General features: G+C 39.7%; 1 protein-coding gene across 1 annotated transcript in view; it reads right to left on the bottom strand.

Annotated features, from left to right (window-relative positions):
• Positions 11,753–24,509, bottom strand: part of PRRC1 (proline rich coiled-coil 1) — a 46,246-nt gene continuing 33,489 nt past the window's right edge. The window contains exon 9 of the mRNA XM_018050703.1: positions 11,753–15,156. Coding sequence (XP_017906192.1) covers positions 14,947–15,156 — 210 coding nt within the window. The 3' untranslated portion in view covers positions 11,753–14,946. The remainder of the gene's footprint in view (positions 15,157–24,509) is intronic.

Below are 24,509 nucleotides of genomic sequence, written 5' to 3'. Positions count from 1 at the left end.
GTATCATGTTACATGTGGACTTGTTATGACCTTTAGTTGAGGTCTGTTCCTTCTATATTTAATTTATTCAGTCTTTACCTTGAGCAGATGTTGAATTTCATCAGTTTTTTAGATGTTCATATGTTCCTCCAACCCTACCATTCTATCAATGATATATATCACATTGATTTTTGTGTATGCTGAACCATCCTTGCATCCCAGGGATAAATCGCAATGGATCAAGGTGAATGATCCTTTTAATGTGGTGCCAAATTCAGTTAGCTAGTATTTAAGTAAGCATCTTTGCGTCTATATTCATCAGGGATATCAGCCTGTACGTTTCTGGTAGCATCCTTTTCTTGCTTTGGTGTCAGGGCAACAGAGTCTCACAACATGAGTTTAGTAGTGTTCCTTCTAAGAATTTTTGAAACAATTTGAGAATCAGGATTGAGTCTTCTTTAAATGTTAGCTAACATTCACCCATGAGGACATCTGGTCCTGGGTTTTTCTTCATTGGGAGGTTTTCAGGTGCTTAATTCAGCCTCCTTACAGGTCTTTACCAATGTTCTGTTCTTTCTGATTCCATCGTGGTATGTTGTATTTGTCTATGAACTTCTCCTCTTTAAGACTGCCAGCTTGTTGGCATATAGTGGCTGTTACCAATTGATAGTGGTATCAATTATGATGCCTCATTTCTCACTTATAATTTCATTGATTTGGATCCTCTTTTTTTTCTTGTTTAGTCTAGCTAAGGCTTATCAATTTTATCTTTTCAATGATCCAGCTCTTAGATTTATCTTTTCTATTGTTTTCTTGTTCTCTTATTATTTCACTTATTTCTGCCCTAGTCTTATTTCCTACCTTGTACCAATTTTGAATTCAGTTTGTACTACTTTTTATAGTCCCTTAATGCATTAAGTTAGGTTAGTTTTTTTTTAATAACTTTTGTGTTTAAAGTAGGCATATATTGCTATGGACTTCTCAGTTAGAACTGCTTTTGCTTTATCTCAGTTTTGGTATGCTGTTTCTATTTCCATTGTCTCTAGGAATTTCTTTATATCTCCTTTAATTTCTTCTTTGATCCATTGGTTGCTCGGAAGAGTCTTCATATCCGTGCATTTATGAATTTTCCCGTTTTTCTCCAGCTATTGATCTCTAGTTTCATGCCATGGTGGTCAGAGAGGATACCTCACCCTTCTTGAGTTTGCTAAGGCTTGTTTTGTGGCCTAACACATGATGTAGCCTAAAAAATGGCTCATGAGCACTGGAGAAGAATGTGTAAACTGATGGTGTCAGATAGAATGTTCTATACACGTCTCTTAGATTTCTTTGGTCTCTAGTGTTGTTCAAATCCTCTCTTTGTTTATGAATTCTCTGGATGACCTAAATATTATTGAGAATGGAGTATTAATGTCCCATTTATGATTATTTTTAATTGGCATATAGTTAATTTATAATGTGTGTTTCTGCTGCACAGGAAAGTGATTCAGTTCAGTTCAGTTCAGTCGCTCAGTCATGTCTGACTCTTTGCGACCCCATGAATTGCAGCATACCAGGCCTCCCTGTCCATCACCAACTCCTGGAGTTCACTCAAACTCACGTCCATCGAGTTGGTAATGCCCTCCAGCCATCTCATCCTCTGTCGTCCCCTTCTCCTCCTGCCCCCAATCCCTCCCAGCATCAGTCTTTTCCAATGAGTCAACTCTTCGCATGAGGTGGACAAAGTACTGGAGCTTCAGCTTTAGCATCATTCCTTCCAAAGAAATCACAGGGTTGATCTCCTTCAGAATGGACTTGTTGGATCTCCTTGCAGTCCAGGAGACTCTCAAGAGTCTTCTCCAACACCACAGTTCTAAAGCATCAATTCTTCGGCACTCAGCCTTCTTCACAGTCCAACTCTCACATCCATACTTGACCACTGGAAAAACCTTGACTAGACTTGTCTAGCCGTGTCTAGCCTTGACTAGACAGACCTTAGTCAGCAAAGTAATGTCTCTGCTTTTGAATATGCTATCTAGGTTGGTCATAACTTTTCTTCCAAGGAGTAAGCGTCTTTTAATTTCATGGCTGCAGTCACCATCTGCAGTGATTTTGGAGCCCCCCAAAATAAAGTCTGCCACTGTTTCCACTGTTTCCCCATTTATTTGCCATGAAGTGGTGGGACCAGATGCCATGATCTTCGTTTTCTGAATGTTGAGCTTTAAGCCAACTTTTTCACTCTCCTCTTTCACTTTCACCAAGAGGCTTTTTAGCTCCTCTTCACTTTCTGCCATAAGGGTGGTGTCATCTGCATATCTGCGGTTATTGATATTTCTCCCAGCAATCTTAATTCCAGCTTGTGTTTCTTCCAGTCTAGCGTTTCTCATGATGTACTCTGCAGAGAAGTTAAATAAGCAGGGTGACAATATACAGCCTTGACGTACTCCTTTTCCTATTTGAAACCAGTCTGTTGTTCCATGTCCAGTTCTAACGGTTGCTTCCTTATCTGCATACAAATTTCTCAAGAGGCAGGTCAGGTGGTCTGGTATTCCTATCTCTTTCAGAATTTTCCACAGTTTATTGTAATCCACACAGTCAAAGGCTTGGCATAGTCAAGAAAGCAGAAATAATATTTTTCTGGAACTCTCTTGCTTTTTCCATGATCCAGCGAATGTTGGCAACTGATCTCTGGTTCCTCTGCCTTTTCTAAAACCAGCTTGAACATCAGGAAGATCATGGTTCACATACTGCTGAAGCCTGGCTTGGAGAATTTTGAGCATTACTTTACTAGCATGTGAGATGAGTGCAATTGTGTGGTAGTTTGAGCATTCTTTGGCATTGCCTTTCTTTGGGATTGGAATGAAAACTGACCTTTTCCAGTCCTGTGGCCACTGCTGACTTTTCCAAATTTGCTGGCATATTGAGTGATTCAGTGATGCATATGTACACATTCTTTTTATATATTTTTCCATTATGCTTTATCACAGGATATTGAATGTAGCTCCCTGTTCCATACAGGAGGACCTTGTTGTTTATCCATTCTGTGTACAATAGTTGCATCTGCTAACCTCAAATTCCCATTCCATCTTTCCTCCCCCTGCTTCATTCATCACAAATCTGTTCTGTCTGTGAGTTTTTTTGTAGATAGGCTCATGTGTGGCATCATTCAGTGATGTCATATGGTGTTTGTCTTCTTTGACTTATTTCACTTAGTATGATCATCACTAAGTCCATCCTTGTTGCTCCAAATGTTATTATTTCAGGCTTTTATATTGCTGCATAGTATTTCATTATATATATGTACCACAGTTTCTTTAAAATAAATTTTTTTTCCGGCTGTGCTGGTCTTCATTGCTGCATGAGCTTTTCTCTAGCTGCGGTGAGCAGCAGCTACTCTTTAGCTGAGGTGTGCAGGCTTCTCATTTTGGTGGCTAGTCTTGTTGTGGAGCAAGGGCTCTAGGCACATGGACTTCAGCAGTTGTGATATGTGGGCTCAGCAGTTGCAATTCCCAGGCTTAGAGCACAGGTTCAGTAGTCATGGGGCCTGTGCCTAGTTGTTTCAAGGCATGTGGAATTTTCCCAAATCAGGGATTGAACCTGTGTCTCCTGCATTAGCAGATGGATTCTTCACCACTGAGCCACCAGGGAAACCCAGCACTACAACTTCTTTATCCGTTCGTCTGTCAAATCAAATGGACATGCAGGTTGCTCCCATGTCTTGGGTATTCTGAGCCAGGCTGCAATGAACATGAGGGTGCAGATAGCTTTTCAAGCTATTGTTGTTATTTACTTTGGATAAATGCCCAGAAGTAGAACTGAGGGATCCATGCAATAGTTCTATTTTTAACTTTGGGGGGAACCTCCATACTGTTTAATAGCAATTTGCATTCCCATCAACAGTGCACAAGTGTTCCCTTCTCTCCACATCCTTGCCGACACTTGTTAATTTTTTTTCCAGTTTTATTGAGGTATAACTGGCATACACCACTGTATACATTTAAGATATAAACCATTACAATGGTTTGACTTACTGTGAAATGAACCCTGCAGTAAGTTTACTAAGCATCCCTCATCTCACCAAGGAAACATTAAAAAGAGGAAGCCAAAAAGAAAATAAAAATTTTTTTTAATGATAGCTTTTTAGGATGTACTTTCTTTACAGCTTTTATATATATCATACTGCAGTATTAAGTACAGTCACTCTCTTATACAATATCCCTAGTACATCCTAGTCCCTAGTCCCTTTTGATCATCTTGATTCAGTTGTCCCTTCCCCCAACCCCGTCTCTGGTAACCGCAAATCTGATCTCTTTTTCTATGAGGAGTTCGTGGTTGCTATTATTGTGCTGGTGGTTGTTTTGTGGTAGCGACATCATTTAGTATTTGTCTTTCTGTGGCCTGTATTATTTAGCCTGATGCCCTCAAGGTCCATCCATGTTGTTGTAAATGGCAAGATTCTCCTTCTTTTTAAATGGAATAATATTCTATTTCCTATATGCATCACATCTATATTCATTCATGCATCAGGGATACTTAGGTAGTTCCACGTTTTGGCTATTATAAATAATGTTGCAAGGAATATGAGGGTACAGATAACTTTTTGAGTTAGTGTTTTCTTTCTGTCTTCTTTCATTTGGATAAATACCCAGAGTGGAACTGGTAGATCATGAAGTAATTCTATTTTTAATTTTGGGAGGAAATTCCATACTGCTCTCTGGTGGCCATGTGTGTGTCTTATTTGGAAAAATGTCTACTTAGGTCTTTTGCCTGTTTTGTTTATGGTTTCCTTTGCTGTACAGAAGCTTGTAAGTTTGACTAGCTCCCATTTTTTAATTTTTGTGTTTTTTCTACGCCCTTGGGAGACTGACCTAAGAATTGTTACAGCTGTTACAATGTCAATTGTTACAATTGACATAAATTGTTACAATCTATGTCAGAGAGTGTTTTACCTATTTTTTTTCCTAGAGATTTATGGTTTCATCTTATATTTGAATCTAAATGACTTTGATTTAATCTTTGTGTATGGTCTTAAGAGTGTGTTCTGTCTTCATTGATTTTCATGGGGCTCTCCAGCTTTTCCAACACCATTTGTTAAAAGAGATTGTCTTTTTCACATTGTCTATTCTTGCTATATTGGTCAAAGATAGATTCTAGGTGTTTGTGTTTATTTCAGGGCTCTCTATTCTGTTCCATTAATCCACATGCCTGTTTTTGTGCCAACACCATGCTAGTTTCCCTGGTGGCTCAGACGGTAAAGCATCTGCTTACAATGCAGGAGACCCAGGTTCAATCCCTGGGTCGGGAAGATCCTCTGGAGAAGGAAATGGCAACCCACTCCAGTACTCTTGCCTGGAAAATCCCATGGATGGAGAAGCACGGTAGGCTACAGTCCATGGGGTCACAAAGAGTCGGACACAACTGAGCGACTTCACTTCAGTTCACATGCTAGTTTGACTTTGCAGTATTGTCTGAAGTCTAGGAGCCTTTTGCCTTCCGCTTTGACTTTTTCCTTCTGTATTGCTTTGGCATTTCTGAGTCTTTCATGGTTCTATATATATTGGGGGGAGGGGGTGCTATTTGTTCTAATTCTATGAGTAAGTGCCATGGGTAATTTAATTGAAATCACATTAAATCTGTACATTGCTTTGGGGACTAGGGCCATTTTGTAAGAACACTAATCCTTCCAACCCATGAGAATAGGATGTATTTCCATTATTATTACATTGCTATTTATTTCTTTTTAACTCTGTTAGCAGTCTCTTTTAAAAAAAATCTCTTTTGGGCAGCAAATCATTGGATCTTATTTCTTAATGCACTCATTTAATGCCTTTTGATCAGAGAATTTAATCCATGTATGTCTGAAGTCATTGTTGATAGGTAAGGACTTACTTATTGTCATTTCCTTAATTTTTTATGGCTGTTGTGTAGAATCATTCCTGGTTTCTTATCCTGCTGACTTCATTTTGGTTTCTTTTGGTATCCATATGCTTGATCTCTTTATCGTGTGGTTTTGTGTAATTACTGTAGGTTTCTCCCTTTTGGTTACAGTGAGACTTACAAAAAATATTTTAAAATTATAACACCTTATTTGAAACTGATAACTTTTGACAGCATTCCTAAACTTGACCCCTTCTCCTTCCCTGCACACTTTAGATTACTGATGTTACCAATAACACCATTATTAGTGTTATTTTATTAATAATAAAATATTTTATGTTAATAGCCATTAATATTTTATATAAACAAATTATTATAGTAATCATTATTTGAGTTATGGTTACTTTCACTATTTTTTAAACTTTTATACTAGAATTTAAGTGCATTAAGCACCACCTTTTCCATATTACAAAATCTAACTCTGACAATATACTTACCATTACCAGTTAGTTTTACACTACCTCCTTATATTTTTTAAACATGTTAATTGGCATCTATACTTCCATTCAGAGAACTCCCTTTAGCATTTCTTGTAAGCAGGTCTAGTGGAGATGAACTCCCTTCCACTTATGTTTATTTGGGAAAGTCTTTTATCTTCTTCATTTCTGAAAAACAGTTTTATCAGATAAAGAATTTTAGGTTGACCAGGTGTTTTATTTCAGTATTTTGAACATAACATCCCATTCTGTCTTGGCCTGAAATTTTTCTGTTGAGAAATCTGCCTGTAACCTTATGGGGATTCCCTTGTATGTAACGTCTCTCTCTCGCTTACTGTTTTCAAAATTTCCTTCAACTTCTAACAATTTAATGATAATGTGTCACAGTCGAGCCCTACTCAGGTTCAACCTCTTTGGGGTCCTTTGTGGCTCACAGATTTGGATGTCCATTTCTCTCCCCAGGTTTGGGAAGTTTTCAACCATTGCAACTTTAAATGCAATTTCTGTCCTTTATCTTTTCCTTCTGAAATCGTCATAATGCAGATAGTTTCTTTTGATGGCATCCCATAATTCCTGAAGGTGTTTTCATTCCATTTCCGCCCTCTGACTCAATAATTTCAGTGCCCTGTCTTCTAGATCATTGATTACTCTGCACAGCCAAGTCTGCATTTGAGTTTCTGAATTTAAATCTTCAGTTTAGTTATTGTGCTTTTCTGTTCTAAGATTTCTGGATTATTTATTTTCAGTTCAGTTCAGTTCAGTTCAGTCGCTCAGTCGTGTCCGACTCTTTGCAACCCCATGAATCGCAGCACGCCAGGCCTCCCTGGTCATCACCATCTCCCGGAGTTCACTCAGACTCACATCCATCAAGTCTGTGATGCCATCCAGCCATCTCATCCTCGGTTGTCCCCTTCTCCTCCTGCCCCCAATCCCTCCCAGCATCAGAGTCTTTTCCAATGAGTCAACTCTTCACATGAGGTGGCCAAAGTACTGGAGTTTCAGCTTTAGCATCATTCCTTCCAAAGAAATCCCAGGGCTGATCTCCTTCAGAATGGACTGGTTGGATCTCCTTGCAGTCCAAGGGACTCTCAAGAGTCTTCTCCAACACCACAGTTCAAAAGCATCAGTTCTTCGGTGCTCATCCTTCTTCACAGTTCAACTCTCACATCCATACATGACCACAGGAAAAACCATAGCCTTGACTAGACGGACCTTAGTCGGCAAAGTAACGTCTCTGCTTTTGAATATGCTATCTAGGTTGGTCATAACTTTTCTTCCAAGGAGTAAGCATCTTTTAATTTCATGGCTGCAGTCACCATCTGCAGTGATTCTGGAGCCCCCAAAAATAAAGTCTAACACCGTTTCCACTGTTTCCCCATCTATTTGCCATGAAGTGGTGGGACCAGATGCCATGATCTTCGTTTTCTGAATGTTGAGCTTTAAGCCAACTTTTTCACTCTCCTCTTTCACTTTCATCAAGAGGCTTTTTAGCTCCTCTTCACTTTCTGCCATAAGGGTGGTGTCATCTGCATATCTGAGGTTATTGATATTTATCCCAGCAATCTTGATTCCAGCTTATTTATTTTAGTGATTTCCATTTTTTTGAACTTCTCATTTGTTCAAGCTTTGTTTTCCTAACTTGGTTTAGTTGTCATTGTTTCTACAGTTCACTGAACTTCTTCGAGGATTATTCGTAATTATGTCTGATGGTTCATAATCTCCATTTCTTTATGGTTACCATTTAGGTATGTATGTTTCCTTTGGTGGTGTTATGTTTACCTCCATTTATGTGATCCTTGATTCCTTGCATTGGAATCTGTGCCTTTGAGTAAGCCGTCTTCTTTTCCAGAATTTACAGGTCCACATTGGCAGAGAAAGTTAATCACTGGTCAGCTCATTTGAGTGTCTGGCCATGTCTGCTGGTAACATCCTTGGGCAGGCGGTACTTGCTATCAAGGTATATTTTGGGGTGAAGTCACTGCCAAGTTGTAAGGCTCACTATGAGGGTGCCACTGGCTGAAAACAGTTGGATAAAACTTCTGGCTTGATATTCTGTCCAAGTGAGGCTACAGGATGGGCTCTGCAGCTATCTGGATTCTCTGGTCAGGCTTACTAGGCAGTCAGGGTTGGATATATACTCAGCAAAGATGGAGCAATGAGTTAGCTTCCTTGCTATGGCAGGACAGCAGAACAGATCCCAGGGCCTGTACAGCTTGTTTTCTGGAGACCCAAATCAAGCAAGACTAACTGAATTCCCTGGTCAGGTGGGGCCAGTGCCTTTGCTTGCAGATGGGGAAAACCATGGGCTGTGTTCTGTGTGTCAAGTTGCACTGTAAGCATGGCTGTTGGATGGACTACACAGCTTCCTGTGTGTTCTGGTTAGGGTCCCTTTGAGTAGGCTGATGGTTGTATCCAGGAATTGGCGGTGCTTCAAATTTGTTTCCCTGTCGGGACACAGTGGGAAACCAAACCTCAAGGCCAGTAAGGCTCTTAGTTTGTGATCATGACTCAGGTCGTCCTGTGCCCAAAATCCTCTGGCTGAACAGAACCACTTGGCTTGCTCTACACTCTAAACTCTGCCGGCCAATCCTCTGCTCAAGTATTGCTGGGCTGTTCAGTTTCTAGGCATTCATGCCAGCCTTTCTGGTCAGGCAGGCCTTGTCTCCTGGCCTGTGGCTAAACCCCTTTGTCTGGACTGGGGCAGAGCAGGTTCCACGACTGATTGGGCTTTTCATGTGAGGACCTGAATTGCACTTGTGGGCTCCCTGGTCAGATTGCTCCACTGACTTGGTTCTGTAGATAAGCAAAGCTGCTCTTACCACTTGAGTACTTTAGGTATGAACTCGGTCTCCCAAGATCTAAGATCTGGTTCTTGCTTCTCCCTTCTCCATCACAGTCAGATTCCCAGTGGGTCACGCCCTTAAGATTCTCCTGCACCCTCCAGTGGAGACCAGAGTAGCAGCTTCCACAAAACCACCCACAATACTGGGTGTCACTCCTAGGCGTTTTTCCTACCACCGGCCCACAGCATGGTGCTGTTCCAGCCTAGGAGAGAAGCAGTGCAGTTGGTGTGTAGCCATTCCTTTTTACCATCTAATGTGGTGTTTTGGTCTCTGTGGCACTGGGAAGTGTTCAAGCCTCATCTCCATGACTTGGGATTCTCTTAATGGTAGCTTGTCCATGAATAATTCTTAGCTGGTCTTCTTGTGAGAGGAGGCAAAGTCAAAAACAACCTGTGTTGCCATCTTGGTGACATGGCTCTCTGAAATATCTTAGTAAATGCAGAATGAGTCAGGATTTATACTATAGCAGTGATTCTCAAAAAGATATTTCTAAAGCACCTGTAAGTCTTTTTATAATGTTTAATAATATATGTGGTCATTATCTTTCTTGAAAACTAGTTTAACAATGACATTTCTGGCATTTATCCTAAAAATGATACTCAAAGGTAAACCTAGTTTACGGTTTCCTAATTTGGGGAGTTAGAATAATCAGACATCAGAAATATATTTTCCTACCAGCAGCAAAGCCCAAAATAGCCCTCTCAAACGAAAAATAAAGGCATAGTTTTCCTTAAACATAATATTGTAAAATTAAAAGTACACTACCACTCCCTGGTGGCTCAGAGGTTAAAGCATCTGCCTGGAATGCGGAAGACCCAGGTTTGATCCCTGGGTCAGGAAGATCCCCTGAAGAAGGAAATGGCAACCCACTCCAGTACTGTTGCCTGGAGAATCCCATGGAGGGAGGAGCCTGGTAGGCTCCAGTCCCTGGGGTCGCAAAGAGTCAGACACGACTGAACGACTTCACTTTATCACTTTACTTTATCAAAAGTACACTAGGGCAAAGTCCTCATGCCACTATTTGAATTCAGTTAGATTCAACAAGTAATTGTAAGTGATTTACCCATTAATTTCCTGAAGCAAATATTCAGGCTGTCTTGGAAGAAAATGTTTTAGCAAGTCCATTTGACTCCTCCATTTGACTTCTATCTTTGTAACTTGTTTATTGTGATGATACTGGAAAAGCAGCTTAGTATGATTCAGTTATGTCATCTATACAAGTTAAGTGTCTACTCCATTGTCTAACTGTAGGTACTTATCTCGTAAACGTTAGCTCCTCTTTCCTTTCTGACTGCTTTAAATCCTTAAAATGAGTTGACTTTATGGATTGTTCCAAAGATTTCCTTCATCCTTAAATTATTAAATTTCCTTAATAATGACTTTGCCAATTTTGTTTCTGCTGCCAAATATTTTTTCCCCCTCTTCCAGTTCCAAAGTATGAATTTAACAGGGCTTTTCCTGGGCTCCAAACTGCTTTTTTCTTGTCTACTGAAAACAATACTTTGTTGTTATTCAGTCCCTAAGTGCGTTGGAACTCTGCCACCCCATGACTGTAGCACACCAGGCTGCACCGGAGTTTGAAAGTGAAAATTGCTCAGTTGTGTCTGACTCTTTGCAACCCCATGGACTATACAGTCCATGGAATTCTCCATGCCAGAATGCTGGAGTGTGTAGCCATTCCCTTCTCCAGGAGATCTTCCCACCCCAGGGATTGAACCCAAGTCTCCCACACTGCAGGTGGATTCTTTACCAGCTGAGCCTCCAGGGAAGCCCAGGAATACTGGAGTGGGTAGCTGTTCCCTTCTCCAGGGGATCTTCCTGACCCAGGAATTGAACTGGGGTCTCCTGCACTGCAGGCAGATTCTTTACCAGCTGAGCTACCAGGGAAGCCCCGGAGTTTGCCTTTTGGCAAATAAACAAAGCCCTCAAATCAATATCCTATTGTGTTTGGCATGTATCCCCTCCCCACCAAAACAAAAGAAAAATCTCTTATCTTGGGATCACAGACTCAGAATAGCAAACAGAGTAAGAAATAAACTTTTTTTTTTTTTTTTTAAGGAGGATACTCCTGGAGGTCACGGGTAAATTAAACTCATGACCAGAGAGGGTTCCTCATGAAAACAGCCTTAACTTCTTGCCTTCTACCTCCAATGTATCCTTTTCCCCCAAATATCCTGATTTCTTTAACCTTGAAGTTAGAAACTCTGGCACACAGTTGTCCCTTGAACAACATGGGTTTGCACTGTGCAGGTCCACTTATACACAGTTTTTTCAATAAATATGCAGAACAGTACTACACAATCAGTGGTTGGTTGATCTCTGATGTGGAATTATGGCTATGGAGAGCTAACTATAAAGTATGTGGACTTGATGTGGACTTGTATGTTTAGGGGTCAGCTCCCCAAAGCCTTCATTGTTCAAGGGTCAGCTGTATTTGAATGTTACCGTTCCACTTGAAAGATGGGCAAAGTTGCTATTCCGTAATTCTTGGCAGCCAGTAGCAAGTCGAGACAAAAAGGAAAATGGGCCCTTCTAATATAACATGAATATGATTAACATTTGAAAAATCACTTGGGATATAAGTTGAGGTATTATTTATTTATGACATATTTACATATGTACAAAATTGGCTTTATCCAATACATTATCCTGCATCAGTTCAGTTCAGTCGCTCAGTCATGTCTGACTCTTTGTGACCTCATGGACTGCAGCATGCCAGGCTTCCCTGTCCATTACCAACTCCCAGAGCTTATTCTCCATATTCTGGGAGTAAAAATCCAAGTTTCTTAATTTATGTATAACCCAACATCTTTTAGAACATAGAATGTTACCAGTTTGGCTTCACAGAACACAAATTCCTGTTTAAAAATTTTTCTAGCCAAGGAACAAAGTAAATTTCAACAGCATCTTAAACTAATTTAGCTGGCCCTGAGTGTATTAGTAACTTGCATGATTTTGAATTAATGTATACAATACACTTTCATCTGTTATCTACTTATATTTACTATCATACTACCATTTTGTCTATATCCATTCATCTCAATTTTCTACCTCATTAATCTTTGAGAGAAAGCACATAGAAAGGGGAAGTAATAATCAGAGACTCAGAGGAGAAAACTACTGATTCTGGCTCAATCTTTTCTACTCAGAATCTGGGGCCCAGCTCTAGGTTACCCAATATACTTAGTAACAAGATGCTATTAATATGAGTAATCTGAGTACCTTCTGTCAATTGAGGTTGATGTAAAATTACTCGTCCTGCATTTTTTTCCTATTCTCTTTCACACTTCTTAACTAAAAAGTATACAAACTTCCCAAATTCAGTAAGTAGTTCTGGGAGCACTTCAAAAGAAAAAAACAAAACACACACACACAAACATGACCAAAACAGTAGTGGCAAAGAACTGTGTTAAAGATAAGTAGTCCCAACGTGCTTGAGGGTAAAATGAAAGAAATAGTCTCAGCTCAACTCACCCTGAAAAATGCTACTGGGGGACTTATGAGGAAGCAAGCAGGAACAGAACAGGATGGCTGGATAACTGGTGAAGGGATCTGGGGCCTTAGGCTGATGAGCAGCATGTCTTGTGCCATTATCAACAGTAAAAGACTGCCTGGGCCAGGATGCCGTGGTGTGTGAGAGATTACTTTTCTTGTACCTTGTACGACAAGGAAATCCAAACGTGAAAAAATAAACAAGAAGCTGGGAAAGTTGACTGTGTGGAATCAGTCATGAGCATCAGCCTTTCAAAGGTAACTCTGGGCCAAAAAAGGAATAAGTGGCCAGAATGAGATTATGTATTCATCTTTTCCATCTGTCCTTCCCTAGTCCTTACCCACTCACAAAGAGCAGAAGGTGCGAATTACCATCTACCGGGAAATCAGCTGCACCCAAACCACAGGATAACTCGCATTGCTATCTGATGACCTGAAGACTCTCCTCTAATGGGATGTCAATGTTAGTTATTTTATGAAAACAATCCCCAAAAACATCAATTAAGATAGCTGACATTTGGTAAAATCAAAGGAAAACTCGGATTATTTTTAGGATCTGTAAAATTTCCCTATAATAGAAGGGAAAAAAGCAGAAATATGAAGTATAGGCATATGTTCCTTCATGCCTAACAGTGATGTGTCATTAGTCTGACACCACGATTAAGGGCAGCTTCTTAAAATAAATATTAGAGAAAGGCTTCCCTTAATCATGGAAGATGGAGAAAACACAGATGAAGTGTTCCATAAATACCAGTAAAAAGGGAAACTAAGTATTCTGTTCCTGTTATGCTATAGCAACTGGCCACATCTTTCTTCTCTCTCTCTCATTAATTTTAGTGACATAGATATCTGAATTGCACTCAACAGTCATTATACAGGGCATGGAAATTAACACATAACATAGGTGGGAAATTAATATGTAATCTTATCACCCTCAGGTTAAAAAAAAACAGAAGTCAAATAAGTACTTGAAATGATATTAAAACAAAGCAAACATGACACATAACGACAGTACAGGATAACAGCTTCAACACCTTAAAAGATTTTATAAGATTGTGCTAATTTTTTTACCTCTAAAGAATTATATAGAAGAGTAAATAAAATTTAAATTACATTTATATAAGAAACAATCTTCAAAAGTTATTTAAACTTTCATATATAGAGTTCAAAAGTATATGACAAAGTATTTATTTTTGATTTGTATAAATCCAAAATTGGTAAAATATATTATTTGGGGGGAAAAAAGCTTTCATTAAATACAAACATAATACACTGAATAAACCAGGTTCACTATAAAATCGTTTCTTTGAAAACTTGCATAAAAAGTAAAGGCAGAAGGGCACAAAGTTAGAAAAGCAGTGTTTAAGGCAAACTAAATAAGAAGTATCCTTAAAGTAAGTCGTATAATCTCATAAACAATAACTTCCTCTCAAAAATTTATCCATTACAGCTGGAGAAATAAGTTAAAGCAGAAATAATGGCTGCTGTCAAGAGTTTACTTGGAAGTGCTGAAGAGTATTATGCAAAAAATACCCAATGCTTCTAATTTAAATAGACTGGAATCCTTTGCCACTTAGTTGTCACAGATCAATGAAAAAATCAAATGTATCATCCCAATGTTTAGCATATAGTATGAATGTGAAATGCTGAAACTTACTTGAAAAAAAAAAAAGAATTTTTCAGACCATATGTGTATAGTATGATAACCAAAAAGAAAATATCAATTCTGCTATTGTGGCCCATGTTAAAAATATGCATAGAAAAGCGCACCATCTCCCTACAAGTAGGTGTCATACAGTCTGTTGGTGAGCCCACAGCTTATCAGACCTGATCACATGCACACACGAAAAGCTTCAAAGACTGGCAGGGAAGATATTAATCATGAGTTAAAAGAAACAATGCCTTTAAACAATATGCAGTAAACATGTTCTTTAGTCAACTATTTCTTAAAAAACAAAATAATAATCAAGTATGCATCATTAAGTTAAATACCTCAGCACATGAATTTGCACCTTATAAATCTGGTATATCAAACTGTCCTATAAAAATATTTATGCATTTTTTGAGAACTATGGTACGTGAAATTATATAATCATAAAAAGGACCTGTTTCTTTGCATCTACTGGAATGATACCACACCTTTCTAGAAAAGAAAAACTGCAGCCTACAGGAAATGATCAGAACAGCTGGACTGATTAAAGTTGTCCAGTTTAAGGGTCTGTCCCTTCTCTACCAGTAGCTCCAAGTAAGCAAGTGTCAGTAGCCCGGGGCCAGGCTTCTCACACGGTCCTGGGGGGCAGGCGCTGTTTATACATGCCCGCTATCGCTCTGGCCGCGCCGTAGATCATCTGCCGACGAGACATGCCCGTGAAAGCCATGTGCCAATCAGTCCGGCTGACGTTGAGTAAACTCTTCTCCAGGACTTCACCCACTGTCACCAAAAGGCCAGACCACCTCAGACTGTAGTCCTGGGGAGTCAGACTTTGAGCCTCAAGAAAAAAGAAATTGAGATTTTGTTAAGACATTAAAAATAAAATCACTGGAACTAGCTCTAAGTGACATTTCAAAGTCCCTGAAGTTACTTTTAGTAGAGATTATGACAAACCATGAGAAACACAGCTATGCTGCCAAATGTATGAAACTATAAGGCAGCAAAAAAAAAAAAAAAAAAAAAAAAAAAAATTGCACGCATGTACTTGATTTAAAATGCCCACACTAACAAACTAAACTCGTGGTTAAAATACAATCTAAATCTTTTAAAAATTTTTAAAGATGTTTCTTTGGGGCTGTGCTGGGCCTTCACTGGTGCGGAGGCTTTTCTGTAGTTGCATGTGCAGGCTTCTCTTTGCAGTGACTTCTCTTGCTGTGGAACATGGGCTCCAGGGTACGCGGGCTTCAGCAGCCATGGCACATTTGCAGTTCCCGGGCTCTAGAGCACAGGCTCAACAGTTGTGGTGCCTGTTGGCCATCTGTACGTCTTCTTTGGAGAAATGTCTATTTAGGTCTTCTGTCCCTTTTTGATTGGGTTGTTTTCTTTGATACTGAGCTTCAAAAGCTGTTTGTTTATTTTGGAGATTAATCCCTTGTCAGTTTGTCATTTGTAAATATTTTCTCCTATTCTGAGGATTGTTTTTTCATCCTATTTATGATTTCCTTTGCAGTGCAAAAGCTTTTAAGTTTCATTAGGTTCCATTTGTTTATTTTCATTACTCTAGAAGGTGGATCCAAAAAGATACTGCTGCAATTTATGTCAAAGACTCTTCTGCCTATGTTTTCCTCTAAGAGTTTTATAGTGTCCAGTCTCACATTTAGGTCTTTAATCCATTTTGAGCTGACTTTTGTGTAAGGTGTTAGGGCATATTCTAACTTCGTTCTTTCACATGCCGTTGTCCAGTTTTCCCACCACCACTTACTGAAGAGACTGTCCTTTCTCCATTTTATATTCTTGCCTCCTTTGTCATAGCTTAGGTAACCATAGGTGTGTGTGTGTATCTCTGGACTGTCTATCCTGTTCCACTGACCTGTGTGTCTGTTTTTGTGCCAATACCATACTGTTTTGATTACTATGAAGTCAGGGAGCCCAATTCCTCCAGTTGATTTTATTTTCTCAAGATTGCTTTGGTTATTTGTGGTCTTTTGTGTTTCCATACAAATTGTAAAATTCTTTGTTCTAATTCTGTGAAAAATGCCATTGATAATCTGATATGTATTGCACTGAATCTGTAGACTGTTTTGGGTACTACAGCCGTTTTCACAACATTGATTCTTCCGATCTAAGAACGTGGTATATCTCTGCATCTGTTTGTGTTGTCTTTGAGAACTGTAAGATATTGATTGAAGAACAGAGTATAAGTCTCTGTCTCCTTAGGCAGGTTTACTCCTAGGTATTCTTTTTGATTCGATGGTAACTGGGATTGTTTCCTTGATTTCTCTGATATTTCATTGCTAATGTATAGGAATGCAACAGATTTCTATGTATTAATTTTGTATCCTATATTTTGACTGAATTCATGGATAAGCTCTAGTAGTTTTCTGATAGCATCTTTAGGATATTCTATATATAGTATCATGTCATCTGCAAACTGTGACAGTTTTACTCTTTTCCAATTTGGATTTATTTCTTTTATCTTCTCTGGTTTCAGTGGCTAGGAATTCCAAAATGTAGTTGACTAAAAGTGCTGAGTGGACATACTTGTCTCGTTCCTGACTTTAGAGGAAATGCTTTCCATTTTTTACCACTGAGAATGACTGCCGTGGGTTTATCATATATAGCCTTCATTATGTTGGGGTAGGTGCTCTCTGTGCTCACTTTCTGGAGAGTTTCTATCATAAATGGGTATTGAACTTTGTCAAAAGCTTTTTCTGCATCTACTGATATGATCGTATGGTTTTTATTCTTCAATTTGTTAATATAGTGTATCACACTGGTTAGTTTGCAGATATTGAACAATTCTTGCATCCCTGGGATAAATCCCATTTGATCATGGTCTATGATCCTGTTAAGGTATTGCTGGATTCAGTTTGCTAGTATTTTGTCAAGGAGTTTTGTGTGTATGTTCATCAGTGATACTGGTTTGTAATTTTCTTTTTTTGTGATATTTTTGTCTGGTTTTGGTATCAGGGTAATGGTAGCCTCACAGAACATGCCTGAGTGTTCCTTCCCCTGGGATTTTTTGGAAGATTTTAAGAAAGATGAGTGATAACTCTTCTCTAAATGTTTGATAGAATTTGCCTGTGAAGCCATCCAGTTGTGAAGTTGTTTAATTATTATTATTGGAAGATTTAAAATCATAGTTTCAGTTTTAGTACTTGTGACTGAACTGGTCGTATCTTCTACTTCTTCCTGGTTCAGTCTATAAAGGTTGTACCTTTCTAAGAATTTGCCTGCTTCTTCTGGGTTATCCATTTTATTGGCATACAGTGGCTTATAGCAGTCTTTCATGATCTTTTTATTTCTGCTGTGTCAGTTGTAAACTTCCCCTTTTTCATTTATAATTTGATGGATTTGAGTCCTTTTTCTTGACGGCTAAAGCTTTGTCAATTTTGTTTAGTTTTTCAAAGAACTGGCTTATGGCTTCATTGATCTTTCCTATTGCTTTCTTTGTCTCTATTTCTGCTCTGATCTTTATGATTTCTTTTGTCTGCTAACTTTGTGTTTTTTTCTCCTTCTTTATCTAGTCCCTTTAGGTGTAAGGTTAGGTTGTTTATTTGAGGTTTTTCTTATTTCTTGAGGTAAGACTGTATTTCTATAAACTTCTCAGAACTGTTTTTGCTGAATCCCACAGGCTTTGGATTGTGGTTTTGCTGTCATTTCTCTAGTCCTTTTTAATTTCCTCAGTGATACACTGGTTATTTAGTAACACTGTAACACTGTTAATCCTTCTGTGTTTGTGCTTTTTTATATAGTTTTTAACCCCTTAACTAATTTCTAACCTCATAGTGTTGTGATTATAAAAGATGTCTGCTATGGTTTCAATTTCCTTAAATTTACAGATGCTTGATTTGTGACCCAAGATGTGACCCATCCTGGAGAAATGTCCCGTTTGCACTTTGAGAGGAAAGTATATTCTGCTACTTTCAGATGGAATGTCCTATAAATATCAATTAAGTTTATCTGGTCTAATGGGTCAATTAAGGCATGTGTTTATTAATTTTCTATCTGGATGATCTAACCAGCAGTGGGTTGTTAAAAATCCCCCCTACTATTGTTATCTTTTTCAATTTCTCTTTCTATGGCTGTTAATATTTACACTATATATCGAGGTGCTCCTATGCTATGTGTATACATGTTTACAACTCTTGTATCTTTTTCTTGGACTGATCCCTTGACCATTATATAGCATCCCTCCTTGTCTCTTGTAACAGGTTCTATTTTAAAGTCTCTTGTGTCTGATAGGAGTACTGCTACTCCAGCTTTCTTTGGTTTCCAAGCATGGCTGTTACCTCTAGCAAATTCCAACTACTGAAATCCTTTTTCTCCCTTAATCTGTTCATATATTCACCCCCATAAATTGATTCACTGGCATTTGAGCCAATTGGCCAATTTGGGACAAATCCTTGGTCAGAATATAATGTTTGGAATTCTGTGACTTATAATTTAAGAAATGCATATTTGGTCTTTGTCCCCAGTTTCTGACAACAAGCTGCCTTGGACTTTCTAAGCAATAAAGGCCATACAAAGGTTATCTTTTGTTGTGTTGAGGGGATATTTGAAAAGCTCTCAGGTAACCTAAGGACAGAAGTTTGTAGCCAAGGGAACCAACCCTGTGACAAGAGTTGGAACTTTCATTCCTGTTCACAACCTGCATCCCACCCAACCTCTGGGGAGGGGACAGAGGCTTGAGGTTCAATCAGTCATAAAGCCTCCATAAAAACTCAAAAGCAGAGGATTTGCTGATTCTAGGTTGCTGAACATGTGAAGATTTGAAAAGAATGGGGGTCAGAGACGGCTAAGAAACTGTATGTCTTTATCCCATACCTTGTCCTGTCCATCTCTTCCATCTGGCTGCTCCTGAGTTATATTCTTTTGAAGAAATTGGTGATTTAGTGAGTAAATGGACTTCCTAAGGAGGAGGTTGGAGAAGGAAATGGCAACCCACTCTAGTGTTCTTGCCTGTAGAATCCCAGGGATGGGGAGCCTGGTGGGCTGCCGTCTATGGGGTTGCACAGAGTCGAAGACAACTGAAGTGACTTAGCAAGGAGGAGGTAACTGCAACCCTCAGTCTATATATAGTATGCCAGTGAGAATTCCAGGTGATAGCCTAGGCTTGCTACTGGCATCTGGGAACTGGGGACAGTCTTATGAGACAGAACCCTCGGCTTCTGGTGCTATCTCTTGGTAGACAATGTCAATACTGAACTATAGTACACTTAGCTATATCCTAGAATGGCTTGGTAGTGTGGGGGATAAAATCCTCCCAAACATTAGAATTGGATTTAAAACCTACATAACTGCTATCAGAAGTAGTACTTTCAAGAATGATCCTGGCTCACAGAACTGTGTGGTTTGAGAAGAAAGGATGAAAGACTGGGGGATGAGGAACCTGATTTCTGGGTGGTATGGAGCAGCAGCTGTGCAGCAATCAATTATTCAAGGTAAAAAAGTTGATAATGGCGTGTAGAGATGCATCCAACTCCTGGGGAGCAGGCTCACTGAATGCATAAAGAAATGAGAACTAATTTTTTAAAAAAGGTAACTATTCAATCCTTGGTTACTATTATGTACAACAGCAAAACTAAAAGAAAAAAATGCTGGTTTGGGCCTTGGAAAACAGACCAAGCTCAGATTTTGATTAGTCTGAGCTTTGGTCACTTGTCTAAAAGTCATCTCCTCCCCAGGGAAAAGTTGCCCAGGGACAACAGAAAGATCTCTAAGACCTCTGGTCACTAAACAGATAGTCACTAGGGAGGGGAGTCAAAATCAGGAAACTCATGAAACCAGGGGTACATAACCTTTGCTAAAATAGATCATGAAAATAACTAATTTAGGGGCTAGTCTTTGGTTTTTAATGCTGCAGAACAGAATAGCATGTTTGCATTGACGCAGGACCCACAGTTTGTTGAAGAACCATTAGAGACAATTATATATAATCCAGACACACAGGATACTACTTCTGAAGGAAAAGCCAGTCTGGTCAACTAGATAAAAGCACTGTAACGTTTATTTACCCTGAGAGAGGTCTGTCCATCATGCCATTATAAAAGTCAAGCGGAACACCCAGATGAAGCAGCCAGTATACCTCCTATGCAGGCCATGTGCGACCAGCTTTGTGATGACCGAGCTATTCACCTGCTCAATATGCCTGTTACTCAGGTCATGGTGGCACATCCCTGGTGGCAAAGATGGTAAAGAATCTGCTTGCAATGCAGGAGACCTGGATTCGATAATCCCTGTGTCAGGAATGGCAACCACTCCAGTATTCTTGCCCGGAGAATTTCATGGACAGAGGAGCCTGGTGGGCTACAGTCACTGGGGTTGCAAAGAGTCAGACACAATTGAGTGACTAACACTTTCACTTTCATAATGTGCTTATACGTGAAAGAGCTAAATTGTGCAGGATAACTAAGTAGGAAATCAGTATGTACAAGAGCGGAGAACATAAGTTTCCAGGACTTGACACGGGAGTCCCTTGAGTTGTGTTACCAAAGTCCACTGGTGAAGGTCTGAAATGTGCTACAGTTAGACTGAAGATAAAAATGTAATTGTTGACGTGATTATGAAGTTGAATATTTAAGCAGGTATAACAAAGTTGGGTCTCTTTTACACAGCTGGACGGATATCATGTCTGGCTGGGGAACATGTCCCCTATCTAGTATTACAAAACCAAACCTGTTGATGAAGTCTCAGTGGTCAGTGCAGTGAGGAACATAATAATGATGGAATCACAATATGTGTAAGTTTGTAGAATTGGTGTTTGAGCAGGTTTTGTTAAGTGACTGTGTTTTGTCTCTTTTTAACCTGATTGTACTTTGAGGATGGAGACTCTCTCTCATTGGAGATTGGTTCCTCTCTAGCTATTGTTGTAAAACAGAAGGGATGGAAAGCCATGCTTCAAGCATTTTTAACTGAACATGCTATTCGGAACCAGTGATGCTGTCTGAGCCCGCAGCGTAGAATAGAAGCTGCAGTGCTGGTAGGGACAAAATTCTCTGTGCCATAGTCCTATGTGAAGGGCAGACTGAGGCTTATGGCAAAAATCTGAGTGCCTCCCAGCAAAGACGTCTTGGACTTCAAACGAGAGAGTTTCTACTTAAAGGGTGTTTACTGCTAGTCTAGGATATTATTAATTAAAGCCACTCATAAACTAAAGGACATAAAGTGATCTTGAAACCTGAAATACCCATAACATCCGGGATGATGGAGAAACACCCAAATAGGGAAGGCAGTGCCTAGAAGTGTTCCGTAATAACATGGAAATGGTTTATAAAGAATCATGCTCTCTGGGGAATATTAGGAGGAAACACTCACAGCTCCAGTATTGCTGTTCCTCAAGGACAGACTTTGGAATCAACAGAGGACCTGCTGGAACCAACTGCCAGGCAGACAGCACACTATGAACAGCTCTAAAGTGAACAACCAAGAGCTGCTGGGATTACGGATGGCAGCTCCAGGGTGAATAGATGACATCCTATTTGGAAGTCCACCACTCTGACTGGGGAAGTTAAAAACAGATCAGTTGGATCAGTAAGGTTGAAATGCATGCTGTTTTCCCAGCAGTGATGAAAGAACTGAATGGTGATAAACATCCCTTATCTTTGACTTTTACTGACTCATGGGCAGTGGCCAATGGCCTGGCCATATGGTCAGACAGGAGGGCAGTGTCAACCTGGCCTATAAAAGGGATGTCCATACGGGACACACAGCCCTGTGGAAATCTGTGGGAATTAGAGGGATGCATTAAAGTAGGACATGTTGATGCCCATCAGAAGAACTCCTTTCCAGGCTTGGAAGGTGAATGGAATCACAGGCAGATATCCCCCTGTGCTCTCCTGAGACAGCCACCTGCATCCAAGAAGTAAGTGGATACGGGGTTAGTGCAGCAATGTGAGACTGGCTTAACCTAGACACACTCTTCTTGTACACTCTGATGCACAAAATGCCAAGAAGAACTGTTCTGTCTGCCAGCAAAAAAAGGACAGAGGCTGCAGATGGCTGTGTGGCAGCTTCCTGGGAACATATTCCCAGATACGTTCCCAGCCCTGAACATATCTGGCAAGTTATCGGGTAGCCCTGGGTGACTTTGCTGACTCCAGGCCAGGCTTTTCTCACCCAGTGGTAGAGGCAAGTGTTCAGAGTGTTGTAAGAGAACTGGAACAGAAGACAGTGCACCAATTTAGATGGCTGAGCTCCATTTCTTCAGAATAAGGAGAACACTTGTACAGCCCATAATGTCCAGTGGGTAAAGGCAGCCCCTGAGAGAGAGTCTGATAGAGAACTGAACAGGTAACCGAAACCCTGGTCGTCTAAATGGGGAGAGAAAGGTGTGAGAGGCTGGCCTGCAGGACAAGAAGAGCTAGACGAGGGTCTGCACGGGGTAGAGTGCAGCGCTGTTCTGGGAGGGAGGAGGTGGCGGAGGGTGCTAGTGTGATCAGGCACTTCTTACCAAGGGCAGAGGACACTGCGATAAGAACTTTTTTTTCTTTCTCAGATCACCTCAACCTTTTTCTCCCTCTGAGGTAGCAGTGAGATGACCAAAGTGGCAAGTGCAAGAAACAGAGGTGATTTCTAAGCCAGAAACTGTAAATATGTGTCTTAATCTTTGTTACAGTTCCTAAGGGCCTGGATGAACCTTCACTCCATCGAGCAAAACCAGGGCTGACAGTGATTGCCACTATATGGCCTGGTGGTAAAGACAGCCCACCCACTCTGCACCCCTGTAACTTTACCTTGTTTGAGAAGTGGATGAGGGGGAGGCACTTGCCAGACTAAGTACTGCTGTCTGTAATCTAGACTGGCCCAGAGGCTGAACCTAAGTCACTTCGAAAGGTAGAAAAATTTGAGTACGAATGAAGGAAAAAAGGGGGGCGGAAAAAAAAGACTCAGAGCATTATACCATATGTTTGAAAGGGTGAAGCCATATCTTACTTCTGAAAGCACTCCTGCTTGTTTTCTAATTGAGGCATTGTTGATTTATAATGTTGTATTAGTTTCAGGTATACAGCGAAGTAGTCCAATTATATGTACATATGTATATATGTTATTTTCTAGATTCATTTTCACTATAGGTTACTACAAGACACTGAGTAGTTTCCTGTACAGTCTATATTGTTATCTATTTTATACACAGTAGTGTACAGCTACTAACCCCAAACTCCTAGTTTATCCCTGCCCCCAACTCCTTCCCTTTTGGCAACCATAAATTTATTTTTCATGTCTGTGAGTCTATTTCTGTTTTCTAAATAAGTTCATTTGTATCTTTCTCTTTTTTTAACATGTACATGAGATCATATGCTACCACTTATGAGATCTGGACTTGTACTGACCCCTTAATCTGTGGGATCCAACACTCTTTATAGGTAGACAGTGTCAGAATTGGGTTGGATTATAGGATATCCAGCAGGTGTTGGATAACAGCTTGGTGGTGTGGGAAGAACTACCTCACCTCCTCACACACACAGAGGAACTGGTTTCAAAACCCTTTTTACTGTTCTGTTTCTAAATTTTATTAATTTTACCAATTAGTTCTTAAGTGATATTGTATTACTGTTTTTGGTTAGGTTACAAGCCAGACTCACAGAATAAACTGGAAAACTTCTACCTCTGTGCATTAGATGCATCAGTCATCTATTCTTTGAATATCTTTTATACCTCACTTATAACACCACTGTGTGTGTGTGTGTGTGTGCTAAATTGCTTCAGTTGTGTCCGACTCTGTGCAATGCCATAAACCGTAGCCTGCTAGGCTAATCTTACAACTCAATTTTGGGGGAGCTAGGTGAAATTCTTGCATTAAAAGGCTTCACTAAGATAGTCAACTTAAATCACATCAAACTGCCAACATGTAGCTGTTAACTTCAAAAAGCAATTTTGTACGGTTCAACCTAATAGTTATAAACTGCCATTGTTAATTCAAGAATATTTTCCTAGAAAATCAACAACAGTATGTAATTTTTCTAAATTATTGGTATAGCAGTAGGCATAGCATTTGTTTACAATATTTTAATGACCCTCATATTGGAGTGAATTTAACATTACCGTGTATATAAAAATGCTTTCTTCAACTTCTGAAGAGAAATTCTGGTAAAAATTATGGTATCAGTGGTATGGTATTATGGAAACAAAACTTTATAAGCATCAATTCTTATTTCCCATCTAAAATGTAAAGCCCTAAGAAGGTCACAG

This window comes from Capra hircus, chromosome 7 (genome assembly GCF_001704415.2).
Source record: "Capra hircus breed San Clemente chromosome 7, ASM170441v1, whole genome shotgun sequence".
Taxonomy (NCBI): domain Eukaryota; kingdom Metazoa; phylum Chordata; class Mammalia; order Artiodactyla; family Bovidae; genus Capra; species Capra hircus.
The sequence above is the reverse complement of the archived record's forward strand: the minus strand, read 5'-3'. Positions and strand labels throughout refer to the sequence as shown.